We start from the raw sequence: 18,233 nt of genomic DNA, 5'->3' as shown, positions 1-18,233 counted from the left end.
CTCTTTGACCTGCAGGTGATTCTCCAGTGGATTGCATAAAGTGTACTGAGAGATACTGCTCTAGCAGGGAGGTAATGCCTGCTAGAAGTCACTGCTCACAACTCATTCCCAATTTGGGGCTCCTTTCTGGACTATACAACTTGTAATACAGGCTGGAAATAGTCTCAAGTCATCAAAGAAGTGAAATATTACAACAGAGACAGAGTATCAGAATTCTTGGCAATATTTTAAGTGCATGTGTGAAAATTACTACCATCTAGTATCAAGTTGGAACAAATGAATATGATAAGGAAAAAAGTAATATTCTTTACAGGGCTTTTACTGTTCCTTACTAGCAAGGTCCAGTGTGACATCAATGACGTGTTGACTTGACAGATACAGATACAGTATATACACAGTCAAGGCTCACTTGACAATAGTGAAAAGGCTTCTTGACTGAATTGTCCTTTTTGGTAGAGGGACACTATTCCCTCAAAATTAATTACACGAAGACATGCTGGATCTCCTCTGACAGCATTACCAGAAATCAGGTAGCTCTTTTCTGTATATGATGAAAATCACAGACACTGGGGGCATATGAACATCAATTATACATAGCCACCGTGAAAATGAAAAAAAGATCAGGAAAATATTACAAGAAAGATTAATAGCTCTAAAATGAAGGATGAATACATAAGGAGTGATTTTCAATTGTAACATTAAAATAAGCTTTCAGATATGGCACAGAAAGTGTATTTGACATTATACAAAAAGAATGGGAAGCCATTTGTAAATTTTCTATTAATACAGCAGAGATTGTTCTTTATTAAAACTAGGAAAGAAGAGTGGATAAGCAACACCACATGGGATGCTGTTACAGAAAAAAGGCAGGATAAGTTAAATCTACTCAATACATTAAGGCCAGAAAAGTAAACAAAGAAAAAAGGAATATAGGAATAAAGATAAAGCAGTAAAAAGATCAGAAAAAAAAAAAAGGGATAAAAGAGGGTCTGTTGATAGACAGGCACTGAAAGCAGAAACAGCAGCACTGAAGGGAGACATGAGAACATTTTACCACACTGTTTAAAGATTTACTGGAGATTTTAAGCCACAAGGAAAGTGCAGTGAGGACTAATGACTGGAAAAAATGAACCTCATCTTATTTTAGAGGAACAAAAGAATAGAAAGGCAGAATATCTCCCAAACACTGCTAGAAAAAAAACACCTTCTTTTCCTCGTGAAAGATGGCAGAACTTGATGCCTGTCTTGAAGAAATCAAATCTTCATGAGCTTAAAGTATCCTCTGAAAGACGGAAGAATGCTAAATTAACAAATACAATTCAAATCACTATAGCATAGATATGAGGAAATGAAAAGGACAAGATGATATTTGGACATGTCCCTAGGGTTTCATGTCAAGCAGAAATAATACAATCTGCTCTTGTTCCCATGGAAAGTCTTCAGTGTAGTCAGCTACACTGCTTTGAAGTTGCAACTCATGGCAGACACAGGAAACATGGCAACACTTGCTCTAATTGATCTTGTGCAGACAAGATCTTCCCCCTGCAAAGCATCATAGAACAATGTACAAGACAGTATATGCCTCTTCTCCCAAACTGCATGGGGTTTGACTTAATGATGGATTATCATGGCAAGTAATACCACCCTTGGAAATCCCTCTGATGGCGATTCAAAATATCAAGCATAAGTATGCCATGAAGTAGATGCAGCTGGGAAGTGATGAACCTTGGTGACAAAGACTGCATCTTCTTCTCCCCCACCTTCACTAAAATCCATTGGAATGGATTCTGTTACTTGATCATTACTGTGGAAATGGGTATTTCAATATAAATGAAGAGAGCAGAGATGTGAGGGTTTGCAGCCAAAATCTGTCTCCTAACTAAATTAGTTGAAAATATGTCATGAAAAAGGCTGTCTTACACTTATGCCAAACAGGCCCTACAATTAATAAATTAGAGATAGGCAATGTCACAGATGATAAATTATCTACACAGAATTTTCTCTATTTAGAAGATGAAGCTTTTACAAACTTGCATAACCTCATTCAAAATGCAAATAAATGCATGTTTGGTATAAGTTCAGAACAATAAACTAAGTACTTCCCATACATATTACTATGCAGAAGTCTTGCATCATTAAAAAAACACTGAAATCAAGAGGAGGAGTCCTCAAATACAGTGCAGAGTCCTAGAAAAATAATGCATTCATCTTGTGCAAATGGCACAGCTATCAGTACAGGTGTCTCTGAAGGCTATTTAAAGTGCTGACTTAATAAATAAGAAATGAAGAAGCCTTAAAATGAGAACAGATAATGGAAACAGTACAAATAGGAAAAAGGAAGAGAGGGGACATAGATATATTTTTCATGACTCTTCAGCAATAGGGAGAATCAAACAAATACTGCTGTGGTAGCCCCAGGTTTGGTTCCAATGGGCTGAATCAGTGGCACTCTGCAACACAGTTATGGTTGAAGTGATCCTGTTACAAAAGCAAAAAAGACTTACAGAAACGAGCCAGACAGGATATGGCTAACATTATTTGACTTCTGTTTTATGGTTTTACCAACAACAATGACACTGTTTAGTAAGAGCATGAAAAAGGGTTACAAATATATGAGATAAGAAAAATTGCATTACAGAGCTGAACCAATATATTTCTTCATTCAATTTTAGCTAAAGCATAATACTAACTTCAACATGGCGATTAAGTTTTAGTTCCACATCAAGGAAAAAAATAGTGAATAAAGTGGTTTATGATTTGGTCTTGATCCCTTAATTGTCAATGAAATATTCTTTCATACAGAAGAATGAGTTTCAGACAGACTCATTTCAATCAAAATTTTCTCCTTTTCTGGACATTGTACTAAAAAAATAAAAACTGAAAAAGATGTTCAAGTCCAAATGCTGCTTTTAAAAAACAAAAGTGGCTTCTGAAAACTGTTTGGATTCCCATATTTCTGATGAAATATTTCAAATATTCACAAATAAACAAAAATTCCTGTAGTATTATTCCCCCAAACATTTCTTCCCATTTTATGGAAGGCTTTAAATAATAATGAATTTAGGATTTAAAATGACTTTGTGATTAATTTGGGGGGGGGACAGTTAATAAAGAAAGAACATAACTGGTCCAAATTACATTTTCAAAAAAATGTCAGCTGATGCTTAGATTTACAAGAGTTCAATTTTCATACATCAAAGGACAAATGAACAGATGCTGTCACGAGCATCACAATGGAAGCAGGTTGACACTTTGGTCTTTTGAAAATTTGGCTCCATTTGTGGATACTAAAAGCTTGGTGTCATCAGCAAACTTGCTGAGGGTGCACTCAATCCCACTGTCCATGTCGCTGACAAAGATGTTAAACAGCGCTGGTCCCAATACCGACCCCTGGGGAACGCCACTCATGACTGCTCTCCACTTGGACATCGAGCCATTGACCACAACTCTTTGAGTGTGACCATTTAGCCAATTCCTTATCCACCGAGTGGTCCATCTGTCAAATTTATGTCTCTCCATTTTAGAGACATGGATGTCATGCGGGACAGTGTCAGATGCTTTACACGAGTCCAAGTAGATGACGTCAGTTGCTTTTCCCTTATCCACCAGTGCTGTAACCCCGTCATAAAAGACCACCAAATTTGTCAGGCATGATTTGCCCTTAATGAAGCCATGTAGGCTGTCACCAATCACCTCCTTATTTTCCATGTGCCTTAGCATAGTTCCAGGAGGATCTGCTCCATGATCGTGCCAGGCACAGAGGTGAGACTGACTGGCCTATAGTTCCCTGGGTCTTCCTTTTTTCCCTTTTTAAAAATGGGTGTTATATTTCTCCTTTTCCATTCAGTGGGAACTTCCCCAGACTCCCACGACTTCTCAAATATGATGGATAGTGGCTTAGCCACTTCATCCACCTGTTCCCTCAGGATCCTCATATGCATCCCATCATGTCCCACTGACTTGTGCACTTTCAGGTTCCTTAGATGGTCTCAAACCTGATCTTCTCTTACAGCGGGCGGTTCTTCATTCTCCCAGTCCCTGCCTTTGCCTTCTGCGTCTTGGGTGGTGTGCCTAGAGCTCTTGCCGGTAAAGACTGAGGCAAAAAATTGAGTACCTCAGCCTTCTCCATGTCCCAGCTAACCAGGTCTCCTATTTCCTTACAGAGAGGGCCCACATTTTCCCTAGTCTTCCTTTTATCACCAACATACCTATAGAAGCTTTTCTTGTTGCCCTTAAAGTCCCTGGCCAGATTTAATTCTATCAGGGCTTTAGCTTTCCTAACCTCATCCCTGGTTGCTCAGACAATTTCTCTGTAATCCTCTGACGCTACCTGTCCTTGCTTCCACCCTCTGTAGGCTTCCTTTGTGTTTGAGTTTGTCCAGGAGCTCCTTGTTCATCCACGCAGGCCTCCTGGTGTTTTTGCCTGACTTCCTCTTTGTTGGGATGTATTGCTCCTGAGCTTGGAGCAGGTGATCCTTGAATATTAACCACCTTTCTTGGGCCCCTCTTCCCTCCAGGGCTTTATCCCATGGTACTCTATGAAGCAGATCCCTGAAGAGGCCAGAGTCTGCTCTCCTGAAGTGCAGGGTAGAGAGCTTGCTGTGCGTCCTCCTCACTGCCCTAAGGATCTTGAACTCCACCATGTCATGGTGCCCTTGAGCTTCACATTCCCCACCAGCCCCTCCTTGTTGGTGAGAACAAGGCCCGGCATAGCACCTCTCCTCATTGGCTACTCCCATCACTTGGAGAAGGAAGCTGTCATCAAAGCATTCAGGAACCTCATGGATTGTTTATGACCTGCCATGTTGTCCTTCTAACAGATATTGGGGTGGTTGAAGTCTCCCATGAGGACCAGGGCTTGTGAACATGAGGCTGCTCCTGTCTGTCTATAGAGGGCCTCATCTGCTCGGTCTTCCTGGTCAGGTGGCCTGAAGCAGACCCCCACTATAATGTGACCGGTCCCTGCCCTCCCTTTAATCCTGACCCATAGGCTCTCGGTCAGCTCCTCATCTATCCCCAGGCAGAGCTCCATGCACTCCAGCTTGTCATTGACGAAGAGGGTGACACCCCCTCCTTGTCTCCCCTGCCTGTCCTTCCTAAAGAGCCTGTATGCTTCCATTCCAACACTCCAGTCACAGGAGCCATCCCACCAAGTTGCCATGATGCCAATAAGATCATAGCCCTGCAGGCGTGCGCACGACCCTAACTCCTCTTGTTTATTCCCCATGCTACATGCGTTTGCATAGAGGCATTTAAGTCAGGCCCCCAATGAAGCTGACTGACTGCCTGGAGTGGCTGGAATTCCTTTGTGCCGCTCTTCAGGTGCTTTCCTGCTGACCTGTGATCCCTCTCCAGGCTCTGGGCATCTATTGCCAGCACTGGCATCAAACTGGTAGGAATGGGACGGATTGAGGTTCCCCTCCCCCAGCAACTTCAGTTTAAATCCCTCTTCACCAGCTTGGCAAGCCTATGACTGAAGGTGCTCTTCCCCTTCTCTGACAGATGGACCCCATCAGCCCCCAGTAGACCAGGTTTCTCCAAGTGAGTCCCATGGTCTAAGTAGCCGAACCCCTGGCTGTGGCACCAGTTCCGTAACCATGCTATCACATGGTTTGTACTGCAGCTTATCTCTTTAATGACTTACAGAGATTTCAGCTAACCCGTTCCATTTGATCATGGCATCCTGAGCAGATTTATAACGCAAATTGTGTCTCAGAAAGTATATAGATGTACAGAATGTTTTGTCAGCAGACAGTTTCTTGTATGGTTGATAAGACTGCATAATTTTGCCTATTGATGTAAAGCTTAGTTTGAGAGATGAGAGAGCACTTCCAGATGTTTAGTAAATCAGGCTGTCCTATAAACCTTTTTGTTTATCTAAGAGACATTTTCAAAGTCACAAGGGGGAAGTAAGGAACCCAGTTCCCACTGAAAATCAATTATCACCCCCTTTATTAAGAAAGATGACATATTTCCTCTATAAATGATAACATTGTTCTTCTGTGGAAGGAGGGATTGTTTAAAAAAAAAATGCACAGAAGAGTATTTAATAGCATGGTTACAATTGTGACAACCTAAAGATATAAAGTATAACAAGACAGGTTTGTAGGAGAAGGTACTATTTTCCACTAACTCATCTGATATGTTTGGGAGGAAAAAATAGACAAGCTTTCAGGCACACAAGTTTTTCCTCAGATCTTGAACAGAAGAGGCAAAACATGTTTGGAAGTGCAAACCAGCTAGAACACTTTTTTCTCCTAAATCTGTGTGTGTGCAAGGACAGTGTGCACTTATGACAGCACTATTCAAAGCAAATGTTCTTATACAACCTAACAGAAGCCTAAAGGTTTGGGTGTCAGCAGCAATCTTTCCACCAACTTCAGCGGTTGGGTTGATGTCACATTTGGTAATTGTCCCTGAGTTTGGACTTGAGTTCCTGAGGCCACCACTGGCCAGTTTCCCAGTGACAGCTTTGGGGTTTCCCAAGACTTAAACCCGGGTGGAGGTGGTGGCTCTCTTTGGCCAATACAGTCTTCTGGTAGCTCAAACTGAACTAAAGGTCAGTCCAGCTTGAGAATCCAAGTAAATACCAACAAGAATTTGAGACAACAAGCAATAAGAAATAGTTCTGCTCCTGTGGGATCTTCTCAGCCTGCTGTAATGGGCAGTTTGTAGTGGGATGCTGGATGAGGGAACTAGAGCAGCAGTGACCGTGTGCAGTGGATGGATGGGTATAGCACAATATCTACTGGATTACTTCACGAAGACTCGGCTTCGATCAGTTTAAGCCATGTCCAGTTTATTACCTAGAAGAGCCTCATCTGGCATCTGAACTGCATTTTTTTTCTCATGAGAGCCTGTTAACACCTACCAAGCATGAGCTGAAATGAAGGCCAATGGTTAGGAGCTGGTAACTATTGAGAAGCCAGTTTGGGGACTGAACATAACATAAATGCAGGTTTTTGGAAGGAAAAAAAGCAGCAAGCTGCCTACCTATCTTGCCAAGTTTCCATAAACCTTGACCTTTGTGTTTTATACCAAACCACTGATTTCCAAAAGCACAACTACATTTGACTTATCCGCTGTGATTCACTCTGCTCCTACCTTTGCCTCTCAGTAGACTACGCAGATTTTCATGAGGGTAGATTTCTTTTATCTATGCCCATGCTTCATTCACCTCTATACACATGAGCTGGAGTGACATACGGCTATTTATGCAAACTGGATCTCAGTTACATACAGGAAAACCCAAATGTTACTTTCCTGGCTCTAGTGGAGTTATATACTGAATTGTTTCAGCATCACATTACAACTTCAGTGCTAAAGAAACCACAACAAAACATGCATATTTTGCTTCCAATTTATTTTTATTTTCTTCTATATCCCAGTTGGCATTTCCTCATTAGAAATGCCTAATAATTGCTCAGACATTTGCTTGTCTCATTCCTTTTGTTATGAAACTTCTGCATTGACTCATGTTGAGCAAAGATAAGTCTTAAAAAGCTTCAACTCTTTTAATCTGAAGCCCCAAATCATTAGCTGAAGGTTTCTTTCAAGCTCCAGTTCATACAGCTTCAAGACATACTTGGTCAGTCTGACTTCGTAATTACCCTAGTAAGGGAATTTAATATCATGGGGCTTATATACCCCTTTTTTGACAGTTAGTTCCTGAATCCCAAATGTTCATGTCATTTTGCAGTTTGTATTTACTGTATTTTAAACCCAGATGGAACCAGTTAAATCATACATTCTAGCTTTCTGCCTAATGCCAGTCACATCAAAGGTTAGACTTTAAATTCCTGTACGTCGTCCTCTCAGTTCATAGATACCATTAAGAAACGTTCAAATATGAAGAACTGACCACAAATATTAGGAAGCTGCTTCAGTGGTTATTCAAGTTTCATGTTAAAAATACATTTACTTCCTGTTTGAGCTTTACTAACCTCAACCTCCATTCATTTAATATGTCCCATAATGTCCCATAAATTCCTGTGGCTTTGCAAGCTTTTTTAAAGAGCCCTCCATATCAGATTGCTTGTCTATTTAGGAGGACTTGAGGGGGCATCAGATTTCTATTTCATTTTGTTCTATATGTCACACTTTGGTTGTTTAGGTGATTACTGCTTCTGCATTTCAGTCTTATTAGAGTTTGTTACCTGACAAAGTTTAGTTTCAACATTGTGTCCTTCCTCTTTTAGATGCAGTCACCACATGTTTCTTAATTAGTTTTCAAATGAAAAAAAACTTCAGAGCAAATTGCTTACAAAGTAGATTAATTAGATCATAATCTCCAGAGAAATTTTCCTTCCTATCAGAGCTAAGCATATTCACTTCCAACCCTTCATCATCCAGTCTATGTACCTACACAAGCAGACAGAGAACAGAAGAGCCAGCGCTGGTTGCACCAAAAAGGTAACTGGAATCAGAGTATTCCTTATCACTCCCCAAAGCCCCAGGCTGTTCTATTTCAACTTGTGGACCATTACAATATCAAGTATTTTATTATTTTAAACATTATACAGTGAAAAAGAAGTTCTCTTTGGTATATGTGCCTTCACTACTCACAGTTTTGTGTTATAAAGAGTATGATCCTGGCACTAGTAAGCAGAACATGTGTACCAGACTGCAATTCTCCAGATGGGAGACATCTCGCATTCTGAATTGGATCAAAATGATTTTGACATCATTTGACCTGGGGACACTGCATTTCTGGGTCCAGATGGGGCGCAGGAGGGAGGCATAAACCAACTGCTCAGACTGGGAATGCCCACAGGCAAAACATCAGGTTCCTCTCTTTAGAAGTCAGCAGGATGATGAAGGAGTTTAGGCAGCTCCAAATCTAGGTACTAGCCATGGAATCCAGTCAGGCTGTGGTTTTCAGCACCGCTGTGCCCTGCAAGTTCTGCTGTAGATATCTACCTCTTTCACTGGATCTTTTAGTGTCACAATGGCAAAAAGCACCCATCCCACGCAAGCCGGTAACTTTGCCACACAGCATAAAAGTAATAATTATTCTGGATTAAAAGCAAATTAACTGGCTATGGATGAATTCATATTCTGGCTCACCTGAAATGAACACAGCTAATCCTGTGGCTAGGGTTACGCTACTGTTGTCAGTATTATGTAAGCATGGGCTCTTTGCAGCGTGGCACAGGAAAAGCAAGCGCAGGAGCAGAGAGACCAGTGGGACAGTCCTTGCTTTGAAGAACTTGTGATCCAAAATCCAGGCACCAGGAGGGACTCCCAGAAGAGGCGCACTGCGCATAAGGCTGTTCTCTTTACCTTACTGTTACCCTAATCTCACAGTGTCCCACTGGCAATCTCTGGAGGAGGACCTGGGGGCTGGAGGATGGAGGGAGAGCAGGTGGAGGAAGGGGCTTGGGGAGACCGAACATATTCCCTGGCGCAGGGCAGTGGCTTTTCTCAGGACCACGCACCACCAGAGGTCAGAAGTACACTGAACTACCTTCTTCTACCCTCCGCTGGGCAGGTTCAGCTAAAGAAAGAGGCATTAAAGTGGCCCTGACTTCATTTTTCTTGTCAGTTCTCAAATTTTCTTGCCAAAGGAAGGTACCGTAAGTCACAGGGCTGTCAGCAGAGGAGGTCTGAAGATGTGTCCCTCAGACCCCTCACAGCAGGCATGTTAAGACGGGTGGGGATGAGGGGGAAGCCCGCGGCTCCACTCCCCATCTGCCTGCCTCTGCTGGGAAGGAGCGGAGCGAGCCAGCCATGCTCCTTCTGCACCGGCTGCCTCTGGCTCCTGACAGAATCAACCTCTCCTATATCTTCCGGAGCAAGTCCGAAAGTCCAAGCAGTGGCAAGACTGTAAGTTCCCTCACAGCGCTTGCCTTCCCGTACTATCGAGGTTTCTCTGCTCTCCCGACTAAAGCCCAACACCCCTAAGAGCTTCCCTCCCAGGCCATCACTCGCCCGGTGCGGGCTCGCACCGCTTTCCAGCGGAAAAGCGGGCTTTATCTGGGCTGAAACATCGCTACACACCCGCCAAACAAGCCGAAGAGCCCCCGCTCTCGGCGGTCCCCTCAGGGCGGCGCGGCGAGGCACCGCTGGCCGCTAACGGCCGCCCGCCTCGTGCGGGCGGGCAAGGCCGCCCCCTAGCGCGCGACGCCGGCGCCGCAGGCGGTGCCCAGCCCGCCGCCTCGCTGCCGGGAGGTGAGCCGGGCGCCGCTCCTCATGGCACCGACGACTCCTATCCCGGGGCGGCCTCCGCCAGGGCCGTTTCCCCTCAGAGCCGCGCCGCGGCGAGGAGAAACACCTGCCGGCCGCCCAGCGGGGCCGGAGGCTGCGCGGGGCGGCGGGGAGCGCCGCGGCACCGCGCCGCCGTCCCCTCCCGGAGGCCGCCGCCGTGGCTCGGCGCGGGACGACGGCGCCGCCGCGGGGAGGGGAAGAGAGGAGAGGGCGGCCCGGCCGCGCGGCTCCCGGGGCGGGAGAAGCGGCGGCGGCGGCGGCGGCGCTCGGGGCGGTTTTCCCCCAGCCGGGGGGTTCCGCCGAGGCGGGCGCGGCGGCTTCACCTGGCGGGACTGAGCATGCGCGCGGCGGCGGGGCACGCCGCCGATTGGGAGCGCGATGCAAGACTAGGACGGAGCCGCCGGGCAGCCGCGACTTCGCCGAGAGCGCGCTGCCGCGCCGCCGGAGAGGGGCCGCCGGGAGCCGCTCTCCGTGGGATTTGATGCTGCCGCCGCTGCCCCTGCCCCGGAGCCCGCTCCCTGCGAGGATCCAGCTCCCGCCGGGGACTCCCGTCGGCCGGGCGGTGTCTTCTCCGGAGCGGCGGGCTGCTTTGAGCCGGGCGCGACCGGGCGGGAGGCGGGGGCCAGCCGTGCCCCGCTGCCCCCTGGCCGGGGGCCGGGGGGAGGCAGCGCTGCCGCGCTCCCTGCCGCGCCGGGGCGGCGCTGCCCGGCCCTGCCCTGAGGCGGCGGGGCGGCGAGAGGGGCGGGCGGCTCGGCCGTTGGGAGCCGCGCGGCGGGGCGGCCGTTGGACCGTTGGCGGGGGGCGATGAGGGCGGCGGGGCGGCGGCGGCGGCGGGGCGGCCGGGCGGGGCGGGGGCTCCGCGGGGCTCTCTAGGACGCCGGCGCCCCGCACACCCGCCATGGATCTGCTGCTGGTGGTGAACGCGAGCCTGGGCTCCTCCAACGAGTCCCTGGCGCTGCCCCCCTCCTCGCCGTCCTCCTCGGCCCTCCTGCAGCCGCCCTCCCCCTACTCCCCGGCGGCCGTGGCCAGCCTGGCGGCGGTGGTGGGCTTCCTCATCGTCTTCACCATCGTGGGCAACGTGCTGGTGGTGATAGCCGTGCTCACCAGCCGGGCGCTGAGAGCCCCCCAGAACCTCTTCCTGGTGTCCCTGGCCAGCGCGGACATCCTGGTGGCTACCCTGGTCATGCCTTTCTCCTTAGCCAACGAGCTTATGAATTACTGGTACTTCGGCAAGGCTTGGTGTAACATTTACCTGGCGCTGGACGTGCTCTTCTGCACCTCCTCCATCGTCCACCTGTGCGCCATCAGCCTTGACAGGTATTGGTCGGTCACACAGGCGGTGGAGTACAACCTCAAACGGACCCCCCGGCGGATCAAGGCCATCATCCTCACTGTCTGGCTCATTTCAGCTGTCATCTCCTTCCCGCCATTGATCTCCATGTACCGGGACCCCGAGGGAGATGGCTTTCCCCAGTGCAAGCTCAATGACGAGACATGGTACATCCTTTCTTCTTGCATCGGCTCTTTCTTTGCCCCCTGCCTCATCATGGTGTTGGTCTATATCCGCATCTACCGCGTGGCCAAGCTAAGGACCAGGACCCTCTCTGAGAAGCGTACGATGCCAGAGGGGTCCTCCCAGACTGAGAATGGCTTGAGCCGCGCTGCTGGCGGCTGCACGTCCCTGAGGATGCAGCTGGGAGAGAACGGACATTATTCAGTGCACCACTGGCGCAAAGCCTCTGAGCTGGAGGACATCGAGCTGGAGGAGAGCAGCACCTCAGAGAGCAGACGGAGGCGGAGCCGGGAGGAGCATCCCCGCAAAAGCAGCAAGAGCCAGTCCTTCTCCTACTCATATTCCTCCAAGCACTCTAGTAGCCATCTGTCCCGCTCTAGCAATCGCTCCATGCAGTTCTTCTCATATCGCCGTCGCCGGAAGCGTAGCAGCATCTGCCGTAAGAAAGTCACCCAGGCCCGGGAGAAACGCTTCACTTTTGTGCTGGCCGTGGTCATGGGGGTCTTTGTAGTTTGCTGGTTCCCTTTCTTCTTCAGCTACAGCCTCTATGGTATTTGCCGGGAGGCATGTGAGGTCCCTGAGACTCTCTTCAAGTTCTTCTTCTGGATTGGGTATTGCAATAGCTCCCTCAACCCGGTCATCTACACCATCTTCAACCAGGACTTCCGCAGGTCCTTTAAACACATTCTCTTTAAGAAGAAGAAGAAGAACTTCCGGCATTGAGCTGGAGGGATGGATTTGCCTTGAGCAGGAGTGGAGTTAAAAGAGAAGGAGAAGGCTCTATGCTGAAAAAGAAGGGAGGGAAGAGAACACAGGGTTTGGGCTTAGAGAGAAGGAAGAGGGCTCACACCCTCCGTGGAGCAGAGCGATGCTGTGGGGTACGGGGATAGTGTCGGGGAGGCTGAGGACATTCACCATGGTACAGAGTGGTGACATGGGGCTGGAGGAGCGGTGCTGGAGTGTGGATGGGTAAATGGGGAGGGGAATGATTGTCTTTGAACCCTGATGGAGGGCATGGGGAGTCTGCAGAGGAAAATAGGCTACGACACTGAGTTTGGGAAGCAGTGAGCTTTTATGGGCTCTGGAATTTTGTGGTAAAACAAAAAGAGATGTCAAGAGGAAAGGATTAAGTGGCAGTGGTGGTGGAGATTTGAGGATTTATAAAGTAAGCAGCTGGGGGCCTATGGTGGGCTCGTCCCAGTAAGAAATTGGCTTTTACTGCTTACGTGGGGAAAGAAAGTGCAAAGTACCAGGCACTGACAGTGTTTTGAGTTACGAAAGAATTTAAATGTTTGCCAAAAAAAACCAGAAGAACAATCCAAACTCTTTTCTAAATAAACCTTTGTACTGTTAAAACCTTCTGAATGATGATTTTACGCAGGGCTTAAGACAAACAGAAAGCATGGGGTTTTCTTTTTCTTTGGAGGGGTCTTTGCCTATAGAGCTGGATGGGAAAAGTTTTTCCTATCTTCCCACAATTTTTGATTTGTCAGTGGGACGAACCTGGGATTCTTGCATGTTTTCATGAAATATGAAAAAGAGCACATGCACCCCATGACCTTATTTCCCCCTGTTGGATCTCCAGGCAGTAAATTCCTGCTCCATCCCTCTCAGATCAGTGGCCTAAGCACCTTGCTATCCTGGAGCAGGTAGTGAAAAAAAAATCATTTTGGTGAACTCGCCTAACATTTTCTGAGTTAAAAGAAAAAAATCAAATTTCCAACCAACTCAACTTGCATGTGCCGTGGGGAACTTTTCCCCCCCTCTTTTTAGGTCCCCTTCAAAAGGCTTATCTCAGGGGCTGGATGCGTGCTGCTCTCAGATGGGCAGTCGGAGGCAGTCTGCTATGCAGATTTTCAGAGGAAGGGCAATCACCACACCACTAAGGTCTTTAAATCCTTTGTATTTACAGTCTTAGAGCAACTAAATCCTTTATATTTATTTTTTTAATGAGAAGCATACATTGCAGATTGTCAGTGGTGTACGTGAACAAATCTCAAAAGACGGTGCAGCTGTTCCAAACCTTTAATATTAATGTTGCTTTCTTTCCCTTTTCTTGCTTGCATTTCTAGTTTATGATTTCAGAGGATTTTGTTGTGGGGAGGGAATGGAAGAGGGGAGAAGGGTTTGAATAGTTATTAAAGCAAACTATATTTCTCATGGGTTTATAAAATGTCATAAACTGTAATGAAGAGAATGAGAGACAGGGACTGGTGTCTGTACATTCACCACTGCATACCAAGTGTAAGACTCAGCTGAGCCTATACATCCCTTCTCCAGCTGTGCTGCTGCAAGGTGTGTATTCTGTTTGTGGGGTAAATACTGCTCCATTTTATGTGTATCACTCCTTCCATAGGCAGCAGGATTTGGCATCTGCCTCAAATGAACCTTTCCATAGTAAACAGCTCTTTGAAAAACAGAACGAAATCTTATCTCATACAGCAGGCTTCTTGAAACAGCTAAATTGAATCCATACCTCAGAATCATTAGATATCCCCTTCTTTACTCCCTCTCTTCTGTCTGAAAGGTGTCTGTAGCCTCTCTTCTCTTCAGATCTCTGTGGCATAAGGAGAAATGATAGAGCAGTCATTTTGTTTCATCAGTTTTTCATAATAAGCATTTGGTTCACTTAACCCTGGAAAAGGAGGTGGTTGGTGGCAAAGATTCTGCTGTTTAATTCAATAGAGAATTTAACTTCAGGGCCAATTCAGGTGGGAGTTCTGCCGAAGTAAGGATTAGTTGATAGCAAGAAATGCACTAGAAGTTTGCTTGATTTCACTAAAAAAACAACTGAGACATTTTCAAAGTCCTAAGTCCATAACTCATTAGATGCTTTCTTGAAATAAGGCTTGGAGTTTTGAAAAGATTTGAGCCTAATTTAAACATCTGCACTTAAAGAAAGGATGTCAAGACTCATTTTCAGGAGCATCCCTTTGTAAATAACAAATGGTTTGGTACAAATACGTACCTGAGACAGATAAATAAGAGAAAAAAATAGCAACTGAGAGGAGGAAACTACAAGCCATTTTCTCTTTTGCAAAGTGGAGAATTCTTTTTAAAGTTACATCAAGAAGAGCTGAAACAAGCTCATATTGTTTGTAGGTAACGATGTAGCTAAAAAGTTCGGGTCTGTTTAATCTGAAGAAACTATATAATTGCAGAGCAACCAAAGCAACATATGGTACATAGCTACTACCTCTGAGCTACTGGACGGCTTCATTAGAGATACCTGCTCCTACCAAGATGAAGGTCTTTTGTCACTTAATGCTGGTTTAGGGTGGTTTCCCAGTCTGCAGACACACAGCAGTTTCACTGTTGCACTGCTTTTGAAATGAGATTTGTTGCCTGTAAACACAATCTTTCCCCTTTGTTTTTCCTTGTAGAATTCAAGGAGTCTATGGAAATGAAATTTAATTGACAGTCAGATTTTAGTGGACGTGAAGTATATATGGAATGACTGATGTGCCTTAAAAGTAATTTCTTCACTATAAAATTATTCTGTGGTCATTATAAACATAAAGGAAATAATGCTTTTATTTTTGTTTTGCATTTCCAAATGTCTAAAAGGGTTTGATGCAGATACTGAACATCTATGTGCAGCAGCATACTTAAAAACAGGGCATTTTCTGTGGTTTTAATTTATTTCTCATCACAGTTACTCATCTGATTCAATGCCTCAAGAGGAGCTTATTTCTTCTGAGCTACATAAAAAGTAATATTCATCAATAAAGATGTGCAGTATACTCCCCTTTTAAGTGCATTTCCCTCTAAATTAGTGAATACAGAGGATTTCTATAAAAATTGTTTTTAATGTAACTACTGAATATGCTTCAAGGAAGTAAAATGGGGCTGATTTATTTTTTTAATTACAGTGTTCTCTTATTACTTGTAATAGCTGAAGACTGGAATTTGTTTGTAACATACTGTATGGTGTTAATTTTCATAAAAAGTTGATCAGCTCTGCTACTCACAATGTGGTTGTGCTTCCACTGTAAGTTGGCTAATAGCATATATGGGAAAAAAATAGTCAATGCAGCTTTTGCTTAAGAAAAAGGGAGAAGATATTTTATGTTTTGAATGTGTCCAGTTGTGTCTTTGATTACATCTGATGAGCTGGTTTAAACACTCACTCTTTACTGTTGTGGAAGAACGAAATGTTGCTATGAAGCCATATTGATTTTAACAACAAGCACCTGATCTTTAACTTTTCATTTTCTCATTTCACCATGAAGAAAATTTTCTGTCAATCTAAAGTGAGCAGTAAATGTTTTATTTTCAGAACCAATTTTCTGAACAATACCACTGTTGGTTGGTTATTGAACTACTGAACAGTATAGCTTACCTAGGATGGCAACTTGGTGCTGCTGTCCTTCAGCCCTCTTCTGTGGGAGTTTTGCATGAGTGAGAACCACAGGATTAGCCTCTTCAAGGCTTGAGGCAGATGGAAGGGGCCTTACATATAGGAGATTTGACAGGATCACAGCTTTAAATCACTGGCCAAAATAAGAATCAGGCCCTTGTTGTTCTGTGTGATCTCTTTTCAGAAGAGTCATGTTGCTCCAAGAGCACTGGCAGTTTCTGAGAAGCAGACCTGAAATGAAAGACTCCATGGGAGCAGCTTTGCCCACATTGACCTGTATCACCTTTTGTGAGTAATCCCAGAAAACTTCAGCGGAGTTTACTTGTGAATGAGGGAACTACTCAGTGTGGGCAAGGATCTTAGGAGCTTCCTTAGACATTGCCTCTTCTTCAGTAAATGTGTCTGAGGAATGTAAGCAAACATTTGTGTTTAAATGTACAAAACCTGAAAGCAAGCAATCCTCTCTGCTTAACTTTGACTCCTGTTCAAACCCATAGAAGGTGTGGGTCAAGGGGTTTTTGACTATATACCCAGAGCAACAAACCCTACTGTATATTTTCAGTATAAGCTGTGTGAAGAGCATTATCTGATTGCATCTGTTTTTCAGAGAAGAAAACTGTTGGTCTCTTCCTTGCTCTGTAGTAGTTGATATTGATTAGAACAGCATCTGAGAAGTGTAAGGATTTTGTAGGAAATGTCAGTAACAACACGCATTTCAGGAGAATGTTCTAACCTTAAACTATGAGTACAGTCAAGAAGGAGAAAATACCTACAAGCTGTGCAAAATGAAGGCCTGGTGCTATTTATGAGTTTGTTTTCATGGTTGCTCATTGTGACCTTGTTGGTGAGCAGAAGGCAGCTAGATGCTTTGGAGAAAAAGCTCTTTGGAGGGGGGGACAGTGCATGAAGAAGTGACTACCCACAACACTGGAGGAATTAATACTTACTTACCTTTGCTCTGTAGACAAGTACAGTGGAGGAATTTGCCTTTTTCTTTGCACAATAGCAAATGTTACTTTGCCTTCCAGATCTGTGGGTCAAATAGGCCTTACAAAAGATGACACAGGAGAAGGTAGGGATAGGGGGTTGCTCACTTCAATGTTCAACACCAAGCTTAAGTTTGTCCTTTGTCCTTGAAATTAAGCCAAAAATACAGTTTGGCACTTGGACCTAAAAGGCCATGTACCATCAATAATGTTACACTGAATATAGTCTAGTTTTAGCAAAAAGCATCAGTTCATATTATGCACCCTGCACATCACCGTTTCAGGACAGAAATGGGAGAGTCTGACACATGAGGCATGTGAGAAAGGAGTAATCAGCAGTTTGAAGGGTCATGGGTGTATTGTGAAATTTCCCTAGATCCCATTCTGATAACTGAGCTACCTTTAATTTTGTGGTTTCCCAATCACTTAGAACTCCTAAGAAAGACTTGGAGAGGTACGTAACATGGAAACAGTAGAAATACTGGTTCTCAAGGAAGCAAAAAGTGGCAATTGACAGTCAGTGTTCAGATGGTTATACCAGATGCCCAGTCCTCCAGTGGGTGGATAACTCTGCTACTGATTTTAGTGGGAAAGGCTGGGGTATCTTCAACTCACAGTGGCTATCATGTTTGGTCTGAATTTAGGTGATACCTGCAGTTGGTACATTGCCTTTGTTTGAAGTGGCAGCCCTTAGAACACGACAGAAGACATTTTAAGTACATCTCTCCTCTGGCACATGTCCTTCACTACACTATCCCAAACGTTTTTTAATTCAACTGCATGACAGTTGATAAGGTAGAGAAAGATTGCCAGTATCTTACAGAAAAAAAGAAAGAGAGGCATGGAAAATATTAGGCATTGAAACCTGGTGTCTTAGTCCCAGCCTAACATCTTACTGCGATAGCAGTCTTCCTCCTCCCACTCCCTTTTTTTTCTTTTGGAAAACAGAAATTCATGCAAAATTGCAGAAGCTTATTTTTAATGGACTACACAGATGATACAGTTTACACTAGAAAAAAAGAGCTTTTCTGTCAATAAATGGCATTCTGCTGTAAAGCAATTTTCTTTACTATACTTCTCTGAAAAAAATCTAATGAAAAGTAAAACAGCACTTAACTCAATTTGTCTATATGTAACTCTTTTAACAAAAATGCTTTATTGAAGCTCC

General features: G+C 45.0%; 1 protein-coding gene across 1 annotated transcript; it reads left to right on the top strand.

The window, feature by feature from the left end:
- Nucleotides 1–10,985: 10,985 nt before the first annotated feature.
- Nucleotides 10,986–15,972, top strand: ADRA2C (adrenoceptor alpha 2C). Its single transcript, XM_052780589.1, has one exon. The coding sequence runs from the start codon at nt 11,105–11,107 to the stop codon at nt 12,440–12,442; it is 1,338 nt and encodes a 445-aa protein (XP_052636549.1). The 5' UTR covers nt 10,986–11,104; the 3' UTR covers nt 12,443–15,972.
- Nucleotides 15,973–18,233: the final 2,261 nt, after the last annotated feature.

The sequence above is a fragment of the Harpia harpyja genome, chromosome 2 (assembly GCF_026419915.1).
Source record: "Harpia harpyja isolate bHarHar1 chromosome 2, bHarHar1 primary haplotype, whole genome shotgun sequence".
NCBI lineage: Eukaryota > Metazoa > Chordata > Aves > Accipitriformes > Accipitridae > Harpia > Harpia harpyja.
Note: the sequence above shows the minus strand (reverse complement) of the source record. Positions and strands in the feature narration are given on the sequence as shown.